Source organism: Mustela nivalis (assembly GCF_964662115.1).
Source record: "Mustela nivalis genome assembly, chromosome: 17".
In the NCBI taxonomy this organism is placed as follows: Eukaryota; Metazoa; Chordata; class Mammalia; order Carnivora; family Mustelidae; genus Mustela; species Mustela nivalis.
The window spans coordinates 7,453,543-7,477,677 of NC_139036.1; the positions used below are offsets into that span (position 1 = coordinate 7,453,543).

General features: G+C 41.2%; 1 protein-coding gene across 8 annotated transcripts in view; it reads left to right on the forward strand.

The window, feature by feature from the left end:
* MAP2K4 (mitogen-activated protein kinase kinase 4) overlaps positions 1–24,135 on the forward strand; it is a 132,619-nt gene that overhangs the window by 102,099 nt on the left and 6,385 nt on the right. For all 8 annotated transcript variants that reach the window (XM_082708444.1, XM_082708446.1, XM_082708445.1 and 5 more), the window contains 2 exons: positions 13,875–13,952; positions 17,448–17,596. In XM_082708444.1, the coding sequence (XP_082564570.1) occupies positions 13,875–13,952; positions 17,448–17,596 (227 nt within the window). The remainder of the gene's footprint in view (positions 1–13,874; positions 13,953–17,447; positions 17,597–24,135) is intronic.

Here is a 24,135-nt window from a genome sequence, read left to right on the forward strand (position 1 = left end):
TAATTAGGGGATAAATGGAACAAAAGTTTCAAAAGCAAGAAATAAGACATATTAAACAGGGAGCATTTGGGAAGTCTCATATTTGATGCATTTAGTAGTAATGCCCTGAGAAGTAACGTGCAGGGCTTGGCACAGTATTGAAGTGTTTTTGCTATGTGACATTGACTAAGAATTATGTTTGATTTATGCAGGTTTTTTTTTTTTTTAAGATTTTATTTATTTACTTGAGACATACAGAGAGAGAGCAAACGAGCAGGGGGAGGGGCAGAGGGAGAAGCAGTCTTCCCTCTGAGCAGGGAGCCTGATGGCGGGGCTTGATCCCATGACCAAGATCATGACTCAAGCCGAAGGCAGACACTTAACTGAGTGACCCAGGTGTCCCTGATTTATGTAGGTTTTATGTTTGAATTCAGGTAACTTTTAAGAGAGCAGTAGCCTTTAAGTTTTTGTGTGGAAACAGGGTTCGCAGGCCCAGGAAGGATAGGGCTTTTCTTTCCCTGCTAAGCTTCTTCAGTCTTGGAGTCAGCAGGCTGAGGATAAACTCTGTGTCTCTGATCATTACTGGGCTAAATGAAATGCTTCTGTCCACTCCAGTCTTTCAAGGCCTACAGGTGGACGGGAGTGTGATCAGCGTTCTTGTTATTACACGCCTTCTGACGTGACTCTTCTTTGATGCACCTTGACCAAAGGCCTCGGAAATGGATCTTGTCTTTCTATTTAAGATTTATTATTTGTCTTTACTCTCTGGGAATTGTGATTTCTTTTTACATTATCTAACGTAAAGGTGTATGAAGTGTAGAGTTGAAACACAAGTTTTTCCATAAACCAGTTGTTAACGTTCATATTTTGGGGCCTCTACACCTCCTTGTCTAGGTGTGTGTGTATGTACAGGTGTGTGTATGTGCCTGCATGTGTGTGTGTGTGTGTGTTCTGGGCTGCTTGAAAGTAAGTTTCAGATAGGATAATTTCATTATAAACATTTCCGCCTGTATCTCCCATAGACAAGGGCAGTCTTCTGTGTAACCACACTACCATGACCACCATACCTGAAACAGAAACCCAAGGTAATGAACACGAATTTCATGGCATCACCTGATAGGATGTTCATATACAGATTTCCCTGCGAATGTCCCACATTCTGGGTTTGTCTGATTATCGTTCCCTCATAAGGAGTTTCAGGCTATATGTTTTTTCAGAATGGATGCTTTCTAGACAATAGGTAGTTCATATTGTATTGCATCATAAAGCACATCTTGTAATGCTTTTACACATGCTTTTTTCCCCCCCCTTTTAAAGCAGTTGAGACATTTGTAAAATAGAAACTCATTTTCTCGATTTTTTCCCTTTGTTTTTCTTCTCCAAATGAGTAATTAATCTTTTCATTTCCGAAGGATTCCTTCCCTGCTAGCCTCTCATGCTTCCCAAGCTCTGCTGTCCTCCAATATGAAGTCACACCAGCTTCCCTGTCTTTGACCAGCATTTCCTCTTGTATCTCTTCTCCTTCTGTGATAGAAACTCATCTCTATTAGTTTGTAGGATACGTCGTCCTGATTGCTAGTAGAAGTAGGAACTCATTTCATAGCAGTCCTTTCTGAAATATGTTGATTTATTTACCTTGGACATTTCTCAAACCCTGACATAATCTCCTTTTAAAATAGATACAGCCTATTAGGCAGGAAAATCTAACCAGGTTCTGTCATCAACATCAGGAAATTGTTGAAGTTTGTGTCCTCTTTTGGTCTTTGTTCAACAAATTGGGTAATACACATTCATTCATTTATATTCTTTTTCTGTCTCTTTGGTTTCAAAAAACTTGATTCTTCAGGACATAATATTCATTTTCCATTTGTGTATAAGACTGAAACAGTGGTATTCACTTTTTTCCCTTGGGAAGACCATTCACGTTTTCGAATGTCTGGTAAAGAAATTATTTACCAGTTCCTGTAAGACTTCATTTTTGTTCAGAGGCTTCTGTGACAAACTCCGTCTCTTTGCTTGTTACGAGTTTATTCAGATTTTCTAATATTTCGAAGTCACTTTTGGTAATTTGTGTGCTTTTAGGAATGTTTCCATTCCATCTGGGTTATCTGACTTTGTAAGTTCAGTGTCTGTGTTCCCTCAGGAAGTTTCCAGTTTCTGTTCGTGTCTCCAGTGGATGGGTCATACTTCCAGTTTCTTTGCGTGCTTTGTATTTTTGGGTGTGTGAGAAACTGGACATTTTGAATATTATAGTGTTGTGGTTCTGGGGGGTGCCTGGGTGGTTTAGTGGGTTCAGCTTCTGACTCTTGGTTTCAGCTCAGGTCGTGATCTCAGGGTCGTGAGATGGAGCCCCATGTCGGGCTCTGTGCCAGTGGGGCGTCTCCTTAAGATGGTCTCCCCCTTTGATCCCCCTGACCCCTGCTCACACACAGGTGTGCTGGCTCTTAAGTAAATAAATAAATTGTGGTGATTTGGGAACTAAATTATTAATTCTGGAAATAAAATAAGATGATTCTCCCCCTCTCCTCATGGTGTGTTTTGTTCCTTTCTGTGAGATGTAGCTGTTTCTCTAGTGATTTTTTTCCTACCGTCTTGTTTTAAAGTCTGTATTCTTACTCCTATGTAGTCTCTGATGTCTGTTTTCTTAGCTTGTGTTCAGCTAGTGTTTTGATGGTTTTGTTTTTTGTTTTCTTAGGGTTTTTTCTTTCTTCTTCTTCTTTTTTTTTAATACGAGGACCCAAAAGGAGAAAAAAAAATCCACAAAGAAAACAATGGGGAAGAGACCCCAACATTCCAGTCTTTGCAGATTGGCTCTGTGCTTGAGTGCTCCTGCGTAGCCATTTACAAGCCTGCCTTTACCTCTACTTGGTACTTGCCCTCAGTCTGTAGATCAGCCAGAGGTTACAGCTGAAGTTCTTATCAGGTTTTTCTGAGCATGTGTCCTGCCTCAGGCATGCACATGGCTTTCTGAATTTCTCAATATACACAGGCAATCTTGAATGGCTTAATTTTCCAAAGGAACTCTTCCGTCTACTTTTCCTGCCATACTTCTGGAGCTCTAACGTATCTCTGTCCTCATCTTTTGCACCAGCCATCCACGGATCCTTTGTTCGCCTTATAGAGTTTCTGCTTTTCTGCCTCAAAAACTCTGTAAGGCAAATGAAGGACCCTATGACTGATCTACAGACCGACGTGGGATGATATTTTCACTTCCTGGTGACTTTGAAATCCCATCACATTATGCCTGTTTTTAAAAATGTTTAATAACATTTAAATGTTTAATAAGTTTGAAGAAGTCTATTATTGATAGTTTTATAAATGTGTTTCTTATTGGAAGATCATGTCCTTGTTCAGTACATAAAAGATAAAATGCAGACCATAAAATGGAGAATTGATTACCCATCATTCATTCATAAAGGGAAAAAATTGTGAGCATATGTCCTGCTACATTTTTATGTAAATGTAAACTTATTACACATATGCTTTTTATCTGTTCTGTAGGCATTTGCAGGCATGTTTCCAGGCCAGGGCATCTTCATATATTATGAATTTGGCCACTGAAAATTAACTGACTTTCTATTTTTGCCTGCTTGCTGTTTTTTTGTTTTGTTTTGCTTTGTTAGTATTTTGTTATTCTTAATATTGCCGCAAAATTTTTAAGCTGTGTCTTCCCACAACTCTTTTCTGTTTTCCCTTGGGTATAAACGGTTCACGCCTCTTGAGACCTATGGGGAAACGATGTATGACTGAGAGAGTATATTTTTAAATGTCATTCTGGGTTAGAGTATTACAGTTTTATCTTTGTTGAGTTGATAGGCCAGAATGGGATTTGGGGAAAATTTCCTGAGAGTTTTGTTATGTATTTTATTTCATTTATTTATTTATTTATTTATTTTTAAGATTTTATTTATGACAGAGAGAGATAGCGAGAGAGGGAACACAAGCAGGGAGAGTTGGGGAGGGAGAAGCAGGCTCCCTGCTGAGCAGGAAGCCCAATGCAGGGCTCCATCCCAGGACAACAGATCATGACCTGAGCCAAAGGCAGACACTTAACAATGACTGAGTCACCCAGGTGCCCCTTTGTTATGTATATTAAAATCATTAAGAAAGGTAGATACTTTTGCATTTTTTTTTAATTTGGCCACTTTTATGTATTAACCTTTGCCCATTTTTCTATGAGAATGCCAGTCTTTGGTATTGACGTGAAATATAATGAGAATCTTAATCCGTTTCTTATTAGGTTGCATATATTTTCCCTGAAGTTGTCCTTTGTCTTGAAATTTTACTTATTTGTGGTTGAATTGCAGAAATAGAAAAATTCCATGTGGCGAGTTTATCAGTGTTACCTTTATGCTTTCTGGCCATTAGCGTGTCTTGAAAGATCTTTCTTATGCCAAGATTAGACATGGTTGCAGGGTCACATCAGAATATCTAAGTTTAGGCTTTTGTTTTTTACATTTTAGGCTTTTAATCCTGCTGTGATCATCGTTGGTGTGTTATTAAGGGAAAGAGTCTAACTTTTCTCCTCACAGTTGGTTAAACAGTTAAGAATTTTTTTAAACTTTAATTTTTTAAATATTAATTCTTTGAAGAGATTTTATTTATTTATTTATTTATTTGAGAGAGAGGGTGAGAGAGAATGTGAGCTGGAGGGAGAGGAAGAGAAAATCTCAAGCAGATTCCCCACTGAGCACAGAGCCCAACACGGGGCTTGAACTCATGACCTGAGCTGACACCAAGAGTTGGATGCTTAACTGACTGAACCACCCAGGTGCCCCTATTTTTTTTTTTTTTTTTTTATTCAAGAATAATTAACATACAGTGGTGTGAGTCTCAGATGTATAATATAAGGACTCAGCAGTTCTATACATTACTTAGTGCTCATGGTGACAAGAGCCCTGTTAATCCCCTTCACCTATGAAATAAACATTTTATTTTAATTATATGTTTATACAAACTCTGTTTAGAATCAGTAGTACTCTTGGTACTAAATGCTTGGATTTGGGACTGTTTCTGGACTATGTTATATCATCTTTCTGCATGTTTCATATGAACAGTGTATCCTATTAAAAAGAATTCAGCAGGAATCTAAGTGGCATCTCTTTAGACATATAAATTCCTTTGGTTATTGCATTTTTATGTTCTTGAGTCTTCCCAATGAAGAATATGTTGTTTCTCTCCATTTGCTCTGGTTATCTTAATGTTTCTTGTTTATTTTTCCTTCTTACAGGCTGTGCACATTTCTTACTAAATTCTTGCAAATTTTGTTGTCATTTCTGAGTACTTGTATATACCCATTGTATGTGTTTTTTCTCCCTTTGTTTTTGTTTTTGTTTTTGTGTTCAAGCACAACATGGGGCTTGAACTCATGACCCTGAGATCAAGACCTGAGCTGAAATCAAGATTCTCATACTCAACCGACTGAGCCACCCAGGCCACCCCCCCCCGCTTTTTTTTTAATCCATCCTAGTGGGGTCCTTTTACCCCCATTACTGCATTTTAACTGCTGTCATCAGAGTAAATACCATCGTTTATGTTGCTGAAGACCATGGTGAGTTTTAAGTCCTGATCTTCCTTAGTTTTCCTGTAATGTTTAAAATACTATATTCTTTACTTTTTTTTTTTTTTAAAGATTGTATTTATTTTTTTGACAGAGGGAGACACAGCAATAGAGGGAACACAAGCAGGGGGAATGGGAGAGGGAGAAGCAGGCTTCCCACAAAACAGGGAGCCTGATGCAGGGCTCAATCCCAGGACCCTGGGATCTTGCCCTGAACCAAAGGCACACCCTGGGATCTTGCCCTGAACCAAAGGCAACGCTTAATGACTGAGCCACCCTAGTGCCCTTTGCCCCCAAAATACTGCATTCTTGAAGGACTTTGGTCACTTGGCTTCGCAGCATGACATACTCTTGGGTACCTGTCTGGTTGGCCTTTCTCTCCTGGTTCTCTAGGGGCTTCTCATCCTCCTGATCTCTTTACACTGGTGTGCTCCAGGGTTGATATTCAGTCTCTTTTTCCCTCTTAACTACATTGATTGTTTTAGTGAGTTCATTCAATCCCAAGTATTAATTCTTTCTGTCTCTTTGGTTCAGCAAAGTGCAGCATCTGTCATTTAGTGGGTGCTCAGGAATGATGAATGCTGATAATTTCTTTCCTGCCCACACCTCACCTGTCAGTTCTAAAACCATGTCTCTGGTTTCCTACTTTATGACCCTTCATAGGTCCCATAGAAGTCATGGATACAAGAAGTCCATTACCGAGCTCTCGACCTCATCATATCACCTTTCTGCTTCCTACAAGAGCTGGGGGCTGCCTCCCTCCCTGCTCCCCACCTCCCGCCCCAGTTTGTCTGTAATTTAGTAAATACGAACTCCTCTTTCTAGTTGTTCAGACTTGGGAGTTTCATTTCATTCTACTTTCCATATTCTGCCTCCTGTCCGTAAGTAAAGGCTTGTCTGCTTTACTTTGAAGGCACGGAACCCATTGTCTTTTTAAAAACCACTGAGGTTCCTAGGCCACTGGCATTTCTCACCTGCCTGATGGCTGTCATCCCCAGAATGGTGTCCCTGCTTGACCTTGCTCTACTGCATAGTCTGTGCTCAACGCAACAGCCAGCTCTCCTTTCCAGGCACTGTCAGATGATGCCCCTTCACCCCCACATCCTCACAGTGGGTCTGCAGGGCTCTCTCTGAGTCACCCTCATTTTATCTCCAGCCTTGTTTGTCCAGCTCGCTGACCTCTCCGTTCCACATATATATGAGAGGGAATTCCTGCTTCAGGGTCTCTTCCTTTCTTCTTTGAACTCTCTCCCCTGTGAATATTTTTAGTGTGCCAGTTTTTCACTTCCTTAGGTCTCGGAGCAAATGCATCGATAAAACATCCTGGACCACCGCATGTGACATGGTGCCCTCCCTTTCTCTCTCAACCTTCTTGACCCTGCTTGGCTTCTTAATCGTCATCACTACCCGACTGTTGGTTTCAGTATCTCTCCCAAACAGATTGCGAGCCCTTGGAGACCCAAGTCTTTGTTCCCCATTGTGTTCTTGGGTGCTAAGACAGTTTTTGTTACTATTTTGAATGTAATATGATGTGTTTTCCTAATAATTGCTGATATGCAGAGGAAAGCTAGTTAGATTGATATGTTAATTTTATAACCAGCCAAATTACTCATCTGCCTGACTTTTTAATAGGTTGCAGATGGTACTCCAGGTACCATTCTGCACATAATTTTTGCCTTGGCCCTCTTCATATTTATTGATCTTTCTCATACATGTGTATGTATTTATTTTTCTCATATTTACTTCTGTTGCTTTGCCTAGAACATCTAGATGTTGACTGACAATATTGATAGGATTCTCATGTTTTTTTAGACTTTTCTGATTTAAGTCTCTGCATTTCTGTGTGTGTGTGTGCGTATGAGAGAGAGAGAAGATGAGAATGAATCAGGAACAGCTGTTAAAATTTTATTAAGTGCCTTTTTTGGTGTCAGTCCATGAGGCAATGTTGCTCCCTGCGTATCTACTGATAGGATGAACATAGTAACCTCTATTTCCTGTGGTTGAACCATTCCGGCATTTGAGAAATAATCCCAACTCACAGTTTATATGTTTAATGTATTTTTACATTTGGTATGTTAATATGATAATTTCTGCATGAAAAATGTTTAAATGAGATTAGTTATAGTTCATGTTGTGAAGGTTTTATATGGGCTATTCCAGCTTTAAAAATCAAACTGGGAAAATTTCCATCTTTATTTTACTTATAGTAAAAAGTTAGTAATTAGCTCATGAGTGAAACATCTTTGACCTCCTCAAGCTCAAAAATTTCCCCAGACTTCAGAACATCGGTGGTGGCATAGTTTTCTGTTCCTTGAGATTGAAATCCATCTTAGTCAGAAGTCTTTGAGGAAAGAGAGAGAATTCTTCAAAACTTGTGAAATTTTACTATTTCGTCAGCATCAGCACGTGTGTGGGTGTGTACGCATGTATCTATGCATACACATACATATTTTTGTTTTTGTAGTTGTTTTAAATGTTAGATGTTAAGAGCGATTTTCTGGAATGTTTTTTAATATCCAAATGTGTGGTAGTTTAAACATTTGTCTACAGTTTCTTTAAAACACCTCCCTTTAAAAGGTGGAGACCAAGTGCAGCCTGACGCATGGACTGAACTTTGCAAGTCACTTCTATTGAAGAACATAAGGCAGGAAGGACATTGTGTCCCTTCTGAGAGTAGGTCATAAAAAAGCATTGTAGCTTCTTTCTTCTTTCTTTCTTGGATTGCTCACTTTGGGGAGAAACAACTACCATGTTGTTTAGACACTTAAACCAGCTTTATGAGAGACTCACGTGGTGACAAACTAAGGCTTCCTGCCAGGAACTGTGTATATGAGCCTGTTGACAAATCTTCCAGAACCCCAGTAAAGTCGTCAGCCCTGCCCAACTTCCTGACTGTAGTCATGAGACGCCCTGAGTCAGAACCACCCATCAAAAGTAGTCCCTGAATCCTGACTCACCGAAACTGTGACATAATAAGTGTTTGTTGTTTTAAAGCTACTCAGTTTTAGGATAATTTGTTACACATCATAGCTAACCACTACAAAGTGTTTCATTGATTCTTTTTAATCTTTTGGCTTATTACTTCCTTTCAAAGCTTTTTAGCCTGTACATTTCTGCCTATTGGGACATACTGAGAGTCTTTTTAGCATGATCAGTGACCAACTAAAAATGAAATATTGGAAAAGGCCTGTTCTGTATTATTAAGTACATTTATTCAGCACCCCTTTTTTTGCCTCTTTAATCCAAGAAAATTAAGGATTTGTTCAAAATCTGTTAACATTATGATTGTCAGTTTCTCCTTATTTCTTGGTTTTTATTTTATATATTTCAATACAGAGTAACTTGAGTTGTGTATTTTATACATACTTTTGGATATAAAATTGTCTTATCTTTTTTTGTTGTTGTTGCCGTTTTTGTTAATGTTACATATCCTATTCTCTGAGTTGATGTTTTTAAACTTTATAATTTTAACAGGCCTTTTGTTTTTCTTCTTCTTTTTTTCTTTTTTAAAGATTTTATTTATTTATTTATTTGACAGAGATCACAAGTAGGCAGAGGAGGCAGGCAAAGAGAGAGGAGGAAGCAGGCTCCCCACTGTGCAGAGAGCCCAACACAGGGCTGGATCCCAGGACCCTGAGATCCTTACCCAAGCCAAAGGCAGAGGCTTTAACCCACTGAGCCACCCAGGCACCCCAGAAGGCTTTGTGTTTTTCAGACCTATACTTTGGATTTAGCTTTGGGATGTGGTATCTTTACTTCATGAATCTTAGATATCTATTTCTCTTAAAGAATAATTTTCAAAATGTTAAAAATAGGGGCGCCTGGGTGGCTCAGTGGGTTAAAGCCTCTGCCTTCGGCTCAGGTCATGATCCCAGGGTCCTGGGATGGAGCCCCGCGTCGGGCTCTCTGCTCAGCAGGGAGCCTGCTTCTTCCTCTCTCTCTGCCTGCCTCTCTGCCCGCTTGTGATCTCTCTCTCTCTCTCTCTGTCAAATAAATAAATAAAATCTTTAAAAAAATTGTTAAAAATATTATACATACAAGTAAAGAAAGAACCTATCAAAAATACATTTAACTCATTCATAAGAACACTGGGCAGGCAGGAAGGTGAGACTAGCTCAAGAACATTCGTGTAAGTCAGTATTTATGGTCCCTGAGGAAAGAACGCTGGGATGGGATGGCTCATTCAGAAACAGTACTGATCATCATCTCCCCGTCCATAAAGATGTAAACTTCTGGGGTTACTGAACAGAAATCATTTACATCCCTCATGGGCAAAAAGTATTCCAGTAATCATGTAACTTAAGTAAGTGTCTGTCCCTAGTGACTAATAAATATCAAGTGACATGAAAGGAAATGTAAATAATCTTTGGGTAGGCTTGCCGGTGCTCTTGTACAATCGAAAGGAAGTAAAACCCTTGTTTGACTGACTTACAGGAGTTGGGTCAGTTTTCTTACTACACATGTGCTAGAAATTCCAGCCCTTTGACATAAGCATACAACAGTTTCAGAAGGACACGACCACCAGAACCACAAATGGTAGGCCCCCGTTTTAAGTATACACTTTGGATTTTGACAGATGTAGTTACGTAATCACCTCATCAATCAAGAGATGAAGATGTATGTCGCCAAAAAAAGATCATTGGTGGTTTTCTGTCAGTGTCAGTTGGATTTGCTTTTCCTGGAGTTTCATCTAAATGTCACCTTACACCATGTACTGGTTAGTGTCTTGCCTTCTCTCTCCCAGCATAATGTTTTGAAGAGATAGCCCTGTTTTTGATGTGTGTTAGTTCATTCTTTTGATTGCTGAGAAGTTCTGCATTCTACTGATAGACCACAGTTTATTCATACTTGTGGGCATCTTGGCATTACTGAGTTTTTCAGTACCTGGTGTTTCTCCATTTATTGAGGTCGTTTTGCTGTCAGTAGTGTTCTGTAGTTTTCAGTGTAGGATCTCTTGAACTCTTAAATTTATTCCTAAGGAATGCATGTTTCTTGATGCCACTATTGTAAATGGAATTTTAAAATGTATTTTCCAGTGTTTTTCTTTTCTTTTTTTTTTAAAGATTTTATTTTTTATAATTTTTTAAAGATTTATTGTTTATTTGTTTGTTTGTTTTGACAGAGATCACAAGTAGGCAGAGAGGTAGACAGAGAGAGGGGGAAGCAGGCTCCCCGCCAAGCAGAAAGCCCAATGCGGGGCTTGATCCCAACCCCAAAACCATGACCCAAGCCAAAGGCAGCAACTCAACCCACTGAGCCACCCAGGCACCTCATATTTTTGTTTTTTAAAAAAAGAGTTTATTTATTTGAGAAAAAGAGCGAGTGGGAGAAGGAGCAGGGGGAAAAGGACAAGCAGACTCCACACTGAGGACAGAGCCTGACACAAGGCTCGATCCCAGGACCCCAAGATCATGACCTGAGCTGAGATCAAGAGTCAGATGCTTACCTGCCTGAACCACTCAGGGGCCCCTTCCAGTGTTTTTTCTTGTTGTAGGTAAAGACAGACGATTTGCATATTTTGTCATTGTGCCCTGGGTCCCTGATAGTTTCACTTTAGTTTCAGTAGGGATTTTCTGTGTAAACAGTTGCAGAAGTTCAGGTGTCTGTGTTCAAAATAGTGTTTGTTTTTGTTTTGTTTTGTTTTTTCTTCATCTTTTTATATTGGCTAGGACTTCCAATACAATGCTGAATAGAAGTTGTACCTCGGGGGTGCGTGGGTGGCTCAGTTGGTGAAGCATCTGTCTTCTGCTTAGGTTATGATCTCAGGGTCCTGGGATTGAGTCCTGCATCAAGCTCCCTGCTCAGTTGAGGGGTGGTCAGCTTCTCCTTCTCCCTCTGCCTGGAGGTCCCCCTGCTGTGCTCTCTCTCTCTGTCAGATAAATAAAATCTTTTAAAAAGTGAAGAAGTTGTACTTTATTCCACATTTAATAAGGAAGGGGGTGTTCTGGATCTCAGAGGTAAGTGTGATGTTTGCTATAAATGATTTTTGGATGCCCTTTGTGAAATGAAGTTTCCTTCTTTTCTCTTAGTGTTCTAAGAACTGAATTTTGAATTTTGTCAGATGCCTACATTTATTGAGACGAAGATATGATATTTCTTCATTTTTCTGAAAATATGTTGCATCAGATTGCTTTTGAAGTTTTAAGTCAGTATTGTATTCCTGAGATAAACACAGCTTGGTCCCAATTATTACCTCTTCACGTGTTGTCAATTGGATTTTCTCATTATTTTTGTTAACAGTTTTTCTGTCTGTGTTTATGAGGGTTATGAATTGTGTTGTGATGTCTTTATTAGGTTTCCGTAAGTGATTATATTGGCCTCATAAAACATTTTCAAAAGACATTTGTGTAAGACCTGTGTTATTACTCCCTTGCATGGTTGAAAGAGTTTACCAGAACCCATCTGGATTTCAGCTTTTTTTCATGGGAATATTTTTAATAACAAATTCATTGCAAAAGTAGGTTTTGTTTTGTTTTGTTTTTAAAATATTTTATTTATTTATTTGACAGAGATCACAGTAGGCAGAGAGGCAGGCAGAGAGAGAGGGAAGAACAGGCTCCCCACTGAGCACAGAGCCTGATGTGGGGCTTGATCCCAGGACCCTGGGGCCATGACCTGAGCCAAAGGCAGAGGCTTTAACCCACTGAGCCACCCAGGTGCCCTGAAAAAGTAGTTTTAAGTCTATTCACATTTCTGTATTCTTTTTGATAGGTTTCATTTTAAAAATAATATATCCATTTCCTCAGTTTCTGGAAGAGTGGTAGTTATGTCCCCTCTTTTGTTCTGATTTTAGTCATCTGATTGTCTTTCCTTTTCACTTAGTCAGTGTAGCCGAAAGTTTGTCAATTTTATTGAGCCCCGTTCCAGAGAATCCTTTTGGGTTTTGTTGTCTTTTTTGTTTGTTTGTTTGTTTGTTTTTCTCTATTTTACTTGTTCTTCTGTTTCTAATTCCTTAAAGTTTTAAGGTGAGGTGTTGATTGCCATCTGTCTTGTCTTCTAGTATTTGCATTCAGCGCTATGAATTTCCCCCTGAATACTACTTTTGCTGCATTTCCCAACATCTGATAAGTTCTACTTCATTTTCATTTAGTGCAAAGTTTGTTTTTGTTGTTGTTTTTTACCTGAGGCTTTCTCTGTGATCCGTGTATTGCCTAATCTCCAAATACTTGGGGGATTTCCCAGGTAACTCTCTCTTAATGATTTCTAATTTAGCAACTTTGTGACACACTTTGCATGATTCTCTTTTTAAAAATAAGGTGTGTTTTATGTCCCAGAACATGGTCCATATCAGTGGATGTTCCATGAGAGCCTGAGAAAAATGTGTAATCTGCTGTTGTTGGACAGAGTATTTTCCTCTCTTGGTTGACTATCTGGGATTTCTGGGTACCTTATATCTTATCTTAAATACACATTTTAGGGCTAAAAACTAAGTAGCTCCCACTGAATATTTATTTATGCAGCCTCAGTACTCATGTTCAAAACAAAAATGTGTAAAATAGGTCTCCAAATAAGTTGTTGCTGACAGGCAGGATTTATAACATAGTCAACTCTTGCATTTATGCACATTTCTTTCAATAGCAGTGACTCAGCCTTTGGTAAGGACCATTGCCAGCTCTGTGCTCCTGGTTCTCTAGCTCCTTCTCCGTCCCTGATGCACTGTGTAAATCATGGTCCCTTATTTCAAGGAAATGTGAAGAATGCTCTCTTCATGGAAACTACTAAAGTTGATTTTTGCTGTTTGGGTGATAGGATAATATATTTTGTCAGTGCCTTAATTTGGTTAAAAATGACTAATAGATGTCTTTAAAGATATGCATAGTGATGCCTTTAGCTTTATGATGAAGAATGGGTGGAGTAATTGTAATGAAATTAGCTCATGTTTGCTCTTGTATCTTAGATATATTGTGGTGTGGCCTTATTCAGTGAAACAGATAAGACTTATTTAGTCTTCTTTTTTTTTTTTTTTTCTTGTTTTTGCTTTTTTGTTTGTTTTTACTAATCTGACCCTGCAATACTTTATTTTTTTTTTTTCACTTTTCCACTTTTCTTCCTTTTTTCTTTGTTCTCAGCTTCCGGTTTGTAAATGCTGGTGAGTCCTTGGGGGTAAAAATTAGAAGAGTTGCTTTGTGTTCCCTTTATGGAGGTGGTAATGGGTTGGGTGTTATTGTTGTTGGTTTTCATTATGATGATGGCTTCCTGTTCCTCCCAGTCTGACCCTACATGTGGATTCTTCTAGGAGTATGCTGGCATTTCAGCTCCCTACCCAGCTGTTGCTTCCATCATGTTCCTTGAGAATATGCATAATTAATGACCATGACTTCTCTTTCTGTTCCAGCCTGAAAGAATAGACCCGAGCGCGTCACGACAAGGATATGACGTCCGTTCTGATGTCTGGAGTTTGGGGATCACATTGGTACGTTCATCACAGTACTGTAGCAGGAAATTCAGAATGGAAAGAAAATTTTATCATCCTTCCACCCCTCCTGAGAACTGCTTTTTTTTTTCTCTTCTAGTCTTTGACTTTACTTACCTATTTTTTCCTCTATAGTTATAATCGCAGGGACTCTATCTTCTAGTTGTTGGGAAAAAGTCTGTGTTTTTTAATTTTTTTATAAACATTATTATGTATTTTTAGCCCCAGGGGTACAGGTCTGAATCGCCAGGTTTACACATGTCACAGCACTCACCACAGCACAGCCCCCCACCCCCCCTGCAATGTCTATAACCCCACCACCCTCTCCTGACCCCCCTCCCCCCAGCAACCCTCAGTTTGTTCTGTGAAGATTAGAGTCTTACGGTTTGTTTCCCTCCTGATCCCATCTTGTTTCATTTATTCTTTTCCTACCTCCCAAGCCCCCCACGTTGCATCTCCACTTCCTCATATCAGGGAGATCATATGATAGTTGTCTTTCTCCTATTGAAAAGTCTGTGTTTTACTTTGAAAATCAAACCAGAGTTGACGGTTTCCCTCAAGGTTTTTTGCGGTGCCTCTGCGCCCTCCGTTGTGCTTTTGGATCTCTTGGCAGAGGTACTAGGAGTCACACCTGCATCAGGAATAGGGACGGGGAGGGTGGCTCCTCCCACCTCAGGCAAGAGCAGAGTGTCCGGTAATACTCTGTACGGGGTGTGTGTTAGGCAGACATGTTTACGTGTATGAACATTGTTTCTACTTGGAATCTTCTGTTCACTGAATAGAAAAGTCACAGATGGTGAGCAGAAAGTAATTCATTTCTGGAGGAATACCAACTACCTAGGTGAGAACTCTAATAAAAGTTCTACCTTAAAACAGCACTGAGAAAGAAGAGTGAGAAAGCTACTTAATTTGCAACTAAGTGCAATGAAATAAACTTTTTTAAAAAAGGATTTTATTTATTTGACACAGAGAGAGAGGCCACAAGTAGGCAGAGAGGGAGGCAGAGAGAGAGGGGGAAGCAGGCTCCCCACTGAGCAGAGAGCCTGATGCGGGGCTCCATCCCAGGACGCTGAGATCATGACCTGAGCCGAAGGCAGAGGCTTAACCCACGGAGCCACCCAGGCACCTGAAATAAACTCTTCTTTCTCACCTATGACTGTACTAAAATTTTCCTTCTGTCTTAGAAGTATCTGTATTTGCTTATTACTTCCTTATTCCTAAATTTTGGTTTGAAGCTTTAGATTTATTTTCTTGTGCTTCCTGATATACCACGGCTTGGTGGCATTCTTCAGACTCTGGACAGCTGCTTCTACATTGTGGGATTTCCTATCACTAGATGGAGCTGTATCCTATTTGGGAGGCAGCCTAAAGCTTCCCTTCAATTTCCTCCCATTTTTAATAAGGTCCCATGGCCCAGAGGTAACACAGGTTCTAAGCAGAGAAATTTTTTTTGTAGCTTATTAAATACTCTCCATCTGTTCATTGGCATTATGTGGCCTTGAGGTCTTCCTGTAGATGACAATCACATACCCTTGTTAGCGATCCTGCTGAGTCACATTGCCGGGCATGATGAATTCTCTGTACCCACAGTTAAGGCTAGGGGCTGACCTCTGCAGAAGAATCCATCCGGTTTCCCTTATAACATGGTATGAGCAATACCTCATGGAGTCTTTTCTTGTTGTGAAGCCAACTGACCAAAAGAGAGAAATAAGCCCTTCTTCTTTAGTTAGGAGAGAACATGGAACTTGGGCATCTTTTAGGTGATGCCCTGTGGTGACGGTCCAGAGGCCTACAGCACGACCTATAGCGTCCTGCTGAGTACCTAACCGTGTGCATATAAAAGATAGTCACGATTGAGAAACACCTACGTCCAAACCAGTTATGTTTAAAGGGAGTATTTACTTCAGCTTACAAACAGAATTTTGTTTTGTGAAAAGTTTTAACAGAAACATTTTCAGTAAGTTCTTTTAGTATATCTGACTAAATTTTGTTTAAAAGCAAGGCATTCAGTACTTAAAATTGCTTCCCAATCTATTTTCCATGTGAATAATCTTATACAAATTAAGAAATCTGTGAAATTAATTTCTAAGTTCCTAAGTCCTTCACTTTCTGTGGTGCATTTTACCTTTTCCTTCTCTTACTAACATCTGTTCTCAAGAATGAATGTGATGAAGTTATTCCTAGTGTTGTGAATAACCAATAAGGTTTACTTCATCCTAAGCATTTGTATTTATATTGGAAAGAAACCTTAGTCAGAGGCCTGCATTTCTGCATGTGTGTGGCGTGCCTGCTGCTCCCCCACAGGTGTGTGTAACTGGGGACAGTGGTGAGCTACAGGCGCCATCTTAGGGCAAAGAACTTCCCAGCCCAGCCTCCCTCTGGAGGATGCCCTTATGTTTGCATGGTAGCTTCCCTTTCACTAGTAACTAAACTAGTAATTTAATAAATTAGTAATTTAATACTTGACTAAATCAACACCATCCAATAGCCCTGAGCTGAAGAAGCTCTGAGACGGTGTCCTCAGACAGTGCTCTCTCTCAGATACCTTCTCGGTTGACCTTGGAGGTCTCACCCTCCCATTACCTGTCACCTATCAGTGCACCTGACATGGGGTTCATTTAGGCCATGCCACAGATTTAAACCTATTTTTTTTGAAAAAGCACAATTTTTTGGTTTTCATTATCCCCAGAACAGAGTGAGAGAAAGATAAGAATACAGTCCACAAATATGTTTGACCTTTGGTGCATTGGGACGTAGGTCTATAAGAACCTTCAGATCTAGTTTGGTGTGGTTTAGAGATACATCTGTCCCGAGTGCTGTTTTTGGGCTCAGGGTTTGGGGTTGAGCCCAGACCTGATTTCTTCAGTTGTGGTAATACCTGCTTGTGGGTGAAGTTGTAGTGACCACAGGACGCCTGGAGAACAGAATCTGCATGTTGTTTCCTCAGAGCTCAGGTTGGGCTCTTGTTGGTTGCAAGTTCTCTTACCTTAGAAATGACTGACCATGCCTGGCATCGGGCTCTCTGCTCAGTGGGGAGCCTGCTTCCCTCTCTCTCTGCCTGCCTCTCTGCCTACTTGTGATCTCTGTCTGTCAAATAAATAAATCTTAAAAAAAAAAAACAACAACAAAACGACCACTTCCATTCAGATAATGACAGATTGTGCACCTTTTGCACCAGTAAAGTTCTAGAACCAGCCTTCCAGGGTCCTTCATATAAAGGTATCTGAATCAAGGGCTGCCCTGATGCTTAGGCGGTGGCGACATTGTCTGGGTTTTCCCTTTCGGCCCCAGTCCTTGAGCTCAGTTGATCTTATAGCCTCTTGATTTCTAAATACCTCTTCCGCCTCCCCTTATAATTGCAAAAACCTCACCTCACCCTTATCTGGGTTGGATTCAAGACTTCACAAGAGTTTTGCTTGGAGTTCAGATTTTCCACGTGGTGTTGGTGAGGAGCAGTGATAACGCGCAGCGTGCTTTCTCCCCTGTTCTCTGCAGTACGAGTTAGCCACAGGCCGGTTTCCTTACCCGAAGTGGAACAGTGTGTTCGATCAGCTCACGCAAGTCGTGAAAGGGGACCCTCCGCAGCTGAGCAACTCCGAAGAACGCGAGTTCTCCCCGAGCTTCATCAACTTCGTCAACTTGTGGTGAGTGCCCGGAGGTGCTGTGGAGAGGGCCGCGGGGCTTGCTCCTCTTGCGGCGCGGTCCCCCCGCGGGGAAGGGGCGCTGCCGGCTGTCGCTCTGCTTCCGGGCAGGGGCTCGGGTCCCACGGTCTCACGGAAGGCTCCCGCCGGCCCGAGATTGTCGATCTTGCGCCGTGACTGGGTACTGAGTACTTCGGTATGAGGTACTGAGGTGCTGAGTACTGAGGACCCGGTGCTGAGTAGAAGCAGATGCTGCAGGCGGAGAGGCTGCTGCCTGTGGACGTCTAAGGCCTTGTGCCAGAAATGCCACCAGGCTACACGGGTCATCTCCGTCCGACGTGGTTCTAACGGGGAAGCTATACAGGAATCACCCGGAAGCTTTTCCCAAGTCAGGACCCCTCCAGGTCAGACTGTGAGTGCGGGGCAGCTGTCTACGCTGACGTAGCAGTGACGTAGCAGTGACGCAGCGCTGACGCAGCATGTAACAGGTGGGCGTGCAGTAGAGCCAGGCCCCGCCCTCCGCTGGTGGGCCACGTGCCGGCTCTCTGCAACCTTATTCTAAGGGCGGTGTGTGCCGGGCCTAGCGTAGTTCGTCCGCCTTGTCACAAGTGCGCACACGTGCACGTGCACGGCCGTGTGTGGAGAACGCCGGACTAACTGTGCAGAGAGGCAGGAATACAGTCGTGCTTTGTACCGCCTCAGTCTGTGTTTTATATGAAATCTGCTTTATCGTTTCAATATTTTCGATAATTTATCCAACATGACTTAAAAATAAGATGTGTTTATGAGCAAAAAGCATTCTTGAAAACACTCTTCTTTTTCTCAGAATTTTTTTCTTGCTAGGACTGCTGTTTCTCACTCCTCTCTCTGGTCCTTTTAAGACTTCCATTTCATGGTCTAGCATTGCCGTCTTTTCAAATAATTAGAAAAGATTCGAATAATTAGAAAATACGATTAGAAACTATTTCATCTTCTGTAATTCAAGCCTACCTTTGCATTGGTTTTCCGGGGGAGAGGAATACCTCAAAATTTTATAGGTAGAATGCTGTTAGGATGACTCAAGTTGGCTGTTCTTCCTTTTCAAAAACAATTCACTTTTACCAGTTTGCACACAAATATGCAGTTTACAGAATCGCACGTGATCGTTTTATATATTCCCTTCTGATAAAATAATTTAGTTGAAGTAATCTGTGAGTCATGGAGTAGAATTTCCAAAACGATCATCTGTGAACCTCTCACCACAGTTGATTTCTTCTTGATCCGTTGATCGCTCTACTGTTTTTGTTGTATCTCTGTGTAGTACTTGTGTATTTTTTATTTCCGTTTCCCTTGGTACCATGCTCCCCTACAGATAACGGTTATAGACATCAACGGTTATAGTAGGTCCGTGGTTTCCGCTCATCCCAGATCATCCTGGGCTGTAGTCGGAAGTACATTTGTTTTTAGGACCTGCTCCTTTCAGTTCTTTGCATGTGTCCATCCTCCCTTCCACTGTCCTGGGGTGTTTTCTGTCCTCTCTGACCTGGATCATTCAGTTTCTACTGGCTTTCTTCATATTCCAGTATCCCATTGTTCCAGACCACTCTTCTTTTTGTCAGAGTTGTATTTTTTATGATGCACGTCTGATTATGTTCCTTTTTGTTTAAGACTGTCTAGAGCATGCATTTTTAACAGAGTGATATCATCACCCCAAAGGGGTCAAAAATTTGTTCCAGAGAGGCAGGAACTCTTGGATTAACATAATGGTTTGCAGCCCTCTGCAGGCCTGCTACAGCATATAAACAGATACACGTGTTTAAATTGCATAGGAAGGAAAGGGCGATGGTGAAAAAAGGCCTGGGGAGCCCTGGTCCAGAGGATGCCCATGGCCCTTAAAAAAAAAAAAAAGGCTAAATTAACCTAGCTTTCCAAACCTGTTATGATCTGGACCTGGTTTATTGCTCTAGCCACATTTCTCAGTCCTCCCCTTGAGCAGTTTTTTTGCCAAACTGAATTTCTTCAGTTGTGTAAGTTAAACTTGTAATGGAAGATACAGGAACATATTCTTATAGCCTTTGGGTAGATTAAATTTCTTCAACAGCACACAGAATGCACCTAAGCATAAAAGAAGAGATTTTGTTAACATCTAAGAATGTCTCTTGATTAGAAGACACCACTGAATGAAATGCCAACCATGCGGTGTCCTTGCCATAGATATTGGAAAAAGGATTTTCATTCAGAATATGTAAAGAGTATAAAACACTTGTAAATATGAAAGTGACAACCAGAAATGGCCAAATACTTGAAAAGGTGCTTAAAAAGATGGCATTCAGGTGCTCAGTAAACTTAGGAAAGGGTGTTCATTTGGCATTATTAGACATCAGGGGAACGCAAGTCGAAACTACGATGAAACACCGTTAAGATCACCAGAAATGACCGCAGTTAAAAGAGTGATGGTACCAGGGCATCGAAGCAACTGGAAGCCCCATCCAGCACTTGCAGGCCTGTAAGTTGGCGCAGTCTCTTTGAGAAGCCGTGGCAGGATCTCCTAGAGCTGGTGGAACACAGCCAGTGCATACGTTATGCTCCAGCAGTTCAGGTCCCAAGTATGTGCCCCACGAAGGTCCAGACAGAGGCACGCCAGAAGACATGTGTGAGATGTCCAGAACCACACGTTCATGATCACCTCTAGCTGAAAAGAAGCATCTCTATCAGCAGTAGGGTCGACAGGAAGTTCTAGCATTGTTCACATGACACTACACAGCACAAAGATGGGCCATTGCTACCCTTGGCAATGAGGGCAAACGGCATTGCATGAAAGAAGGAAGACATAAAACAGTATCTGTGGTTTCATTTGTATGAAATTTAAGAAGACAAGAAGGAATAAAAGGTAATAGAGTCAGAATATTGTTCCTCTTATTTTTGTTCTGCATTTAGGGTGTGTTGCTTTGCTGAACATATGCTTCAGTTAGAAGTTTCCTTAAGGAATAAAAGGGAGATGAGGGCTTCAGGACCAAAGTGATGATACCAGTGCCCAGCTTACCTTCCTCCCTGCTTTGCCTCCCTATTTAAAATGTTAATAGAATTTTTAAGTCTTTACTTGTTCTGAAAAAGGGCAAAAGTTCTATGAGGAATTCTTGTGAAATTGGGAAGATGGGGCTGAATTCAGAGATGGGCTGACTGGTCTACTTTGCTGCATGCAGAGGGAAAACAGCACAGGCAGGATATCAGACCTGCACTGGAATTTCTCAGCGTGCCACAGAGGACCCAGGAGAGCAGGCAACCTAGGGGCCAGGCCAGTAGGAAGCAGATCTTGATCTAAAAATGTCTTGAGGGAGTGTTTTCTGCAGTTAATCTCAGACATGGCCAGGACTCTCTGGCAGTATTCACTCCTGCCTCGTACTTGGCCCAGTCTGGAGTCTTGTCCCAGTCTTGCACTGGGAGTCTGCAGTGACTCCCAGTGAGGACACTTGTGTTGGTTAGAGGCTGGGGAGTGTGGTGGAATCTGTGGGCACAGATCCAGGAGGCAGATCCGTTGACCAGGTGATGGTGCCCTTGGGATAGCCCTCTACTCCTTCTCACAGACCAGGGTCTGTGACCAGGGTCAGTTCCTCATGTTCAGTCAGCATTGGTGCCTGTGGGGCATGGAGAAAGAGAAAGGAAGATGAGAATTGTATCAGTTTGGAAAATTTGAACAAATATCCCCTTATAAAATTTGCCACTGAAAATGTCAGCAGAAAAGCTGGGGAAAATGGACTAATTTGAATTCAGGAGAAATTTCCAAGTAGCAGACATGGTTTCTGAATTGAAGGGGAGGCAGTGATGGTACATAGCTTAGCAGGTGTTGCGGGGTTGACTGAATCCCTTACACATGGAACAGCCTTGAGTTAATCTTGCAGAGGAAAGGATAAAAAGATGAATGAGAGACCTGGAGAAAAAAAATCCAGGAGATTCCACTAAACTGATAATAGAGAATTAAAATGAAAATTATCTTGATTTGAAGAAAAACTTGAGTCCTTAAATGAAAGTACAAGACTAAATTAGTGAATAGGGAAGGAAAAAAAAAAAAAACCTGTCTAGGGATGTTGTAAGATACTGCTGTCGTCTTATGCATTTCAGAGATAAAGAAAACTTGGCAAGCTTCTGTTTAAAACAGGCACCCATAAATGTACATACCAGCTAAAAAAGACACAAAATCAGAGCCATACCCAACGAGTGAAGAAACAGCTGTGGAATGATGAGTGTGGACTGCAGATTATTGGAGTGGATTTGATCTTGGACAGTAATTGCACTGAATCTACTCAAATACCAGATAAACATTTCATGGTGTCTTTTTTTTTTTTTAAGATTTTATTTATTTATTTGTCAGAGAGAAAGCAAGGGAGATTGAGCACAACAGGCAGACAGAGTGGAAGGCAGAGTTAGAGGGAGGAGCAGGCTTCCTGCGGAGCAAGGAGCCCGATGTGGGACTCGATCCCAGGACGCTGGGATCATGACCTGAGCCGAAGGCAGCTGCTTAACCAACTGAGCCACTCAGGCGTCCCTCATGGTGTCTTTTTATATGTATCAGAGTTGGTACAAAACCAAGATGTCCACAGAGTTCTAAAACTAAGTGAAATCAGAAACTACGGGAGGTAAGACATTGATGAGGGGTTAATGTCCAAATATATAAAGAACTCAACTCAACACCACAAAACCTCAGATAATTCAGTTAAAAAGTGGACAGAGGACCTGCATAAGCATTTTTCCGGAGAAGACATCCAGATGGCTAAGAAGTCCATGAAGAGATGCTCACCATCTCTCATCATCACAGAAACGCAAATCGAAACGAGATAGCACCTCCTACCTGTCAGAATGGCTAGAGTTAAAAAGGCCAGAAATAACAAGTATGGGTAAGGATGTAGATAAAAAAGAATTCTCCATGCACTGTTGGTGAGAATGTGAATTAGAAAACAGTACAGAAGTTCCTCAAAAAATTAAACATAGAAATGCCATACAATCCAGTAGTTCTACTAATGGGTGCTTAGCCAAAGAAAATGAAAACACTAATTCAAAAATATATATGCACCTGTGTGTTTATTGCAGCATTACTTACAGTAGCCAAGATATGGAAGCAATCTGTGTCCATTGTAGATGAATGCATAAAGATGTGGGGTGTGTGCGTGCAGGAATATTACTTGGCCATAGAAAGAAGGAAATCTTGCCATTTGTTACAACATGGATGGACCTAGAGGATATTATGCTAAATGAAATAAGTCAGAGAAAGACAAATGTCATGATTCCACTTAGATGTGGAATCTAAAAAGCAAAAACAAATTAATAAACAAAAACCAGGAAGAGACCCATAAATACTGAGAATTGATGGTTGCCAGAGGGGAGCGAGGTTGGAGAAGAGGTCATATGTGTGGAGGGGAGTGGGACGTCCAGGCTTCTAGCTGCAGAAGGAATGAATCATGGACATGAAAGGTGCAGCACAGGACCATAGACTCTGATACTGTAGCGTTGTATGGTGACATGTGGGAGCAACAGTGTAATGCACAGACTTGTCAAATCACTCTGTTGTGTACCTGAAACCAGTGTACCGTTGTGTGTCAACAATACTTTGATAAGAAAAAAAAGTGACTTAAAAAAAAATAAATTAGGGGAGGTAAAGATTGTTAAGAGGTTGCTGATTGGAAAGACTCAGTCATTTGGCAGAAGCAGGACAGATCCTTCAAGCTGGGACCCAAGAATTCCCAAAGAGAAGTCAAATGCAGGATGAGTTGTTCAGGAGAAATTCCAGCACTCATACAAGATACGAGAATTAGTAGAAACGACTGATAGCAGGATGCATCTGAGGGCTTAAGATATGAGAATAATGAGAAACAGGAGAAAGTTTTTCATAAATTTAAAGAAAAATGGAGAAGACGCTTGGACATATAAGTGATAAACAGAAATTTACAAAGCAGCAAACTGAATGTCCAGAAATAAAAATCATAAAGTAAAACTCGGTAGCTGGATTAAGCAGCAGATGAGGTGTAACTGAAGAGAGATCGGTAAACTGAAAAGTGGGTCTGAAGCTGCCAGCAGAACTTTTGGAGATGATGGAAATGTTTCACAGCCGCCCCGTCCGGTCTGGTGGCCGGAGCACCCACCATGTGGCTGAGGAAATCCATGTTCACATTTTATTTCGTTGGGACGAATTTGACAGCCGGCTCCCTTACTGGATCCCTGGGGCTTAACTAGTTGGGGTTACTGTGATTACTGGTGGCAGCAGGAATTCTGAGACAGAAGATAGTGTTAATAAAAATTGGGTTAAACGTTTCTGCTCACATGGCGTCATGAGTGTCTACATTGGCACAGCGTTTTGCTCCAGTAAATGACATGGAAAAATCGGAAACCAAAACGTCGTGGCAGCTTTACAAAATAAGTATCAGTGCAGGTGGCAGCCGGACGGAACGGTGTGTAAAATGCTCTGAAATCTGCAGCTGTGGCCGTGCTCTTCCCAAGTCTAGAAGCGGGCAGTGGCAGCTGGGGCATTACTTCCTGTGGGATCAGAGGTGGACAAGTGCCCTTTTGTGGAC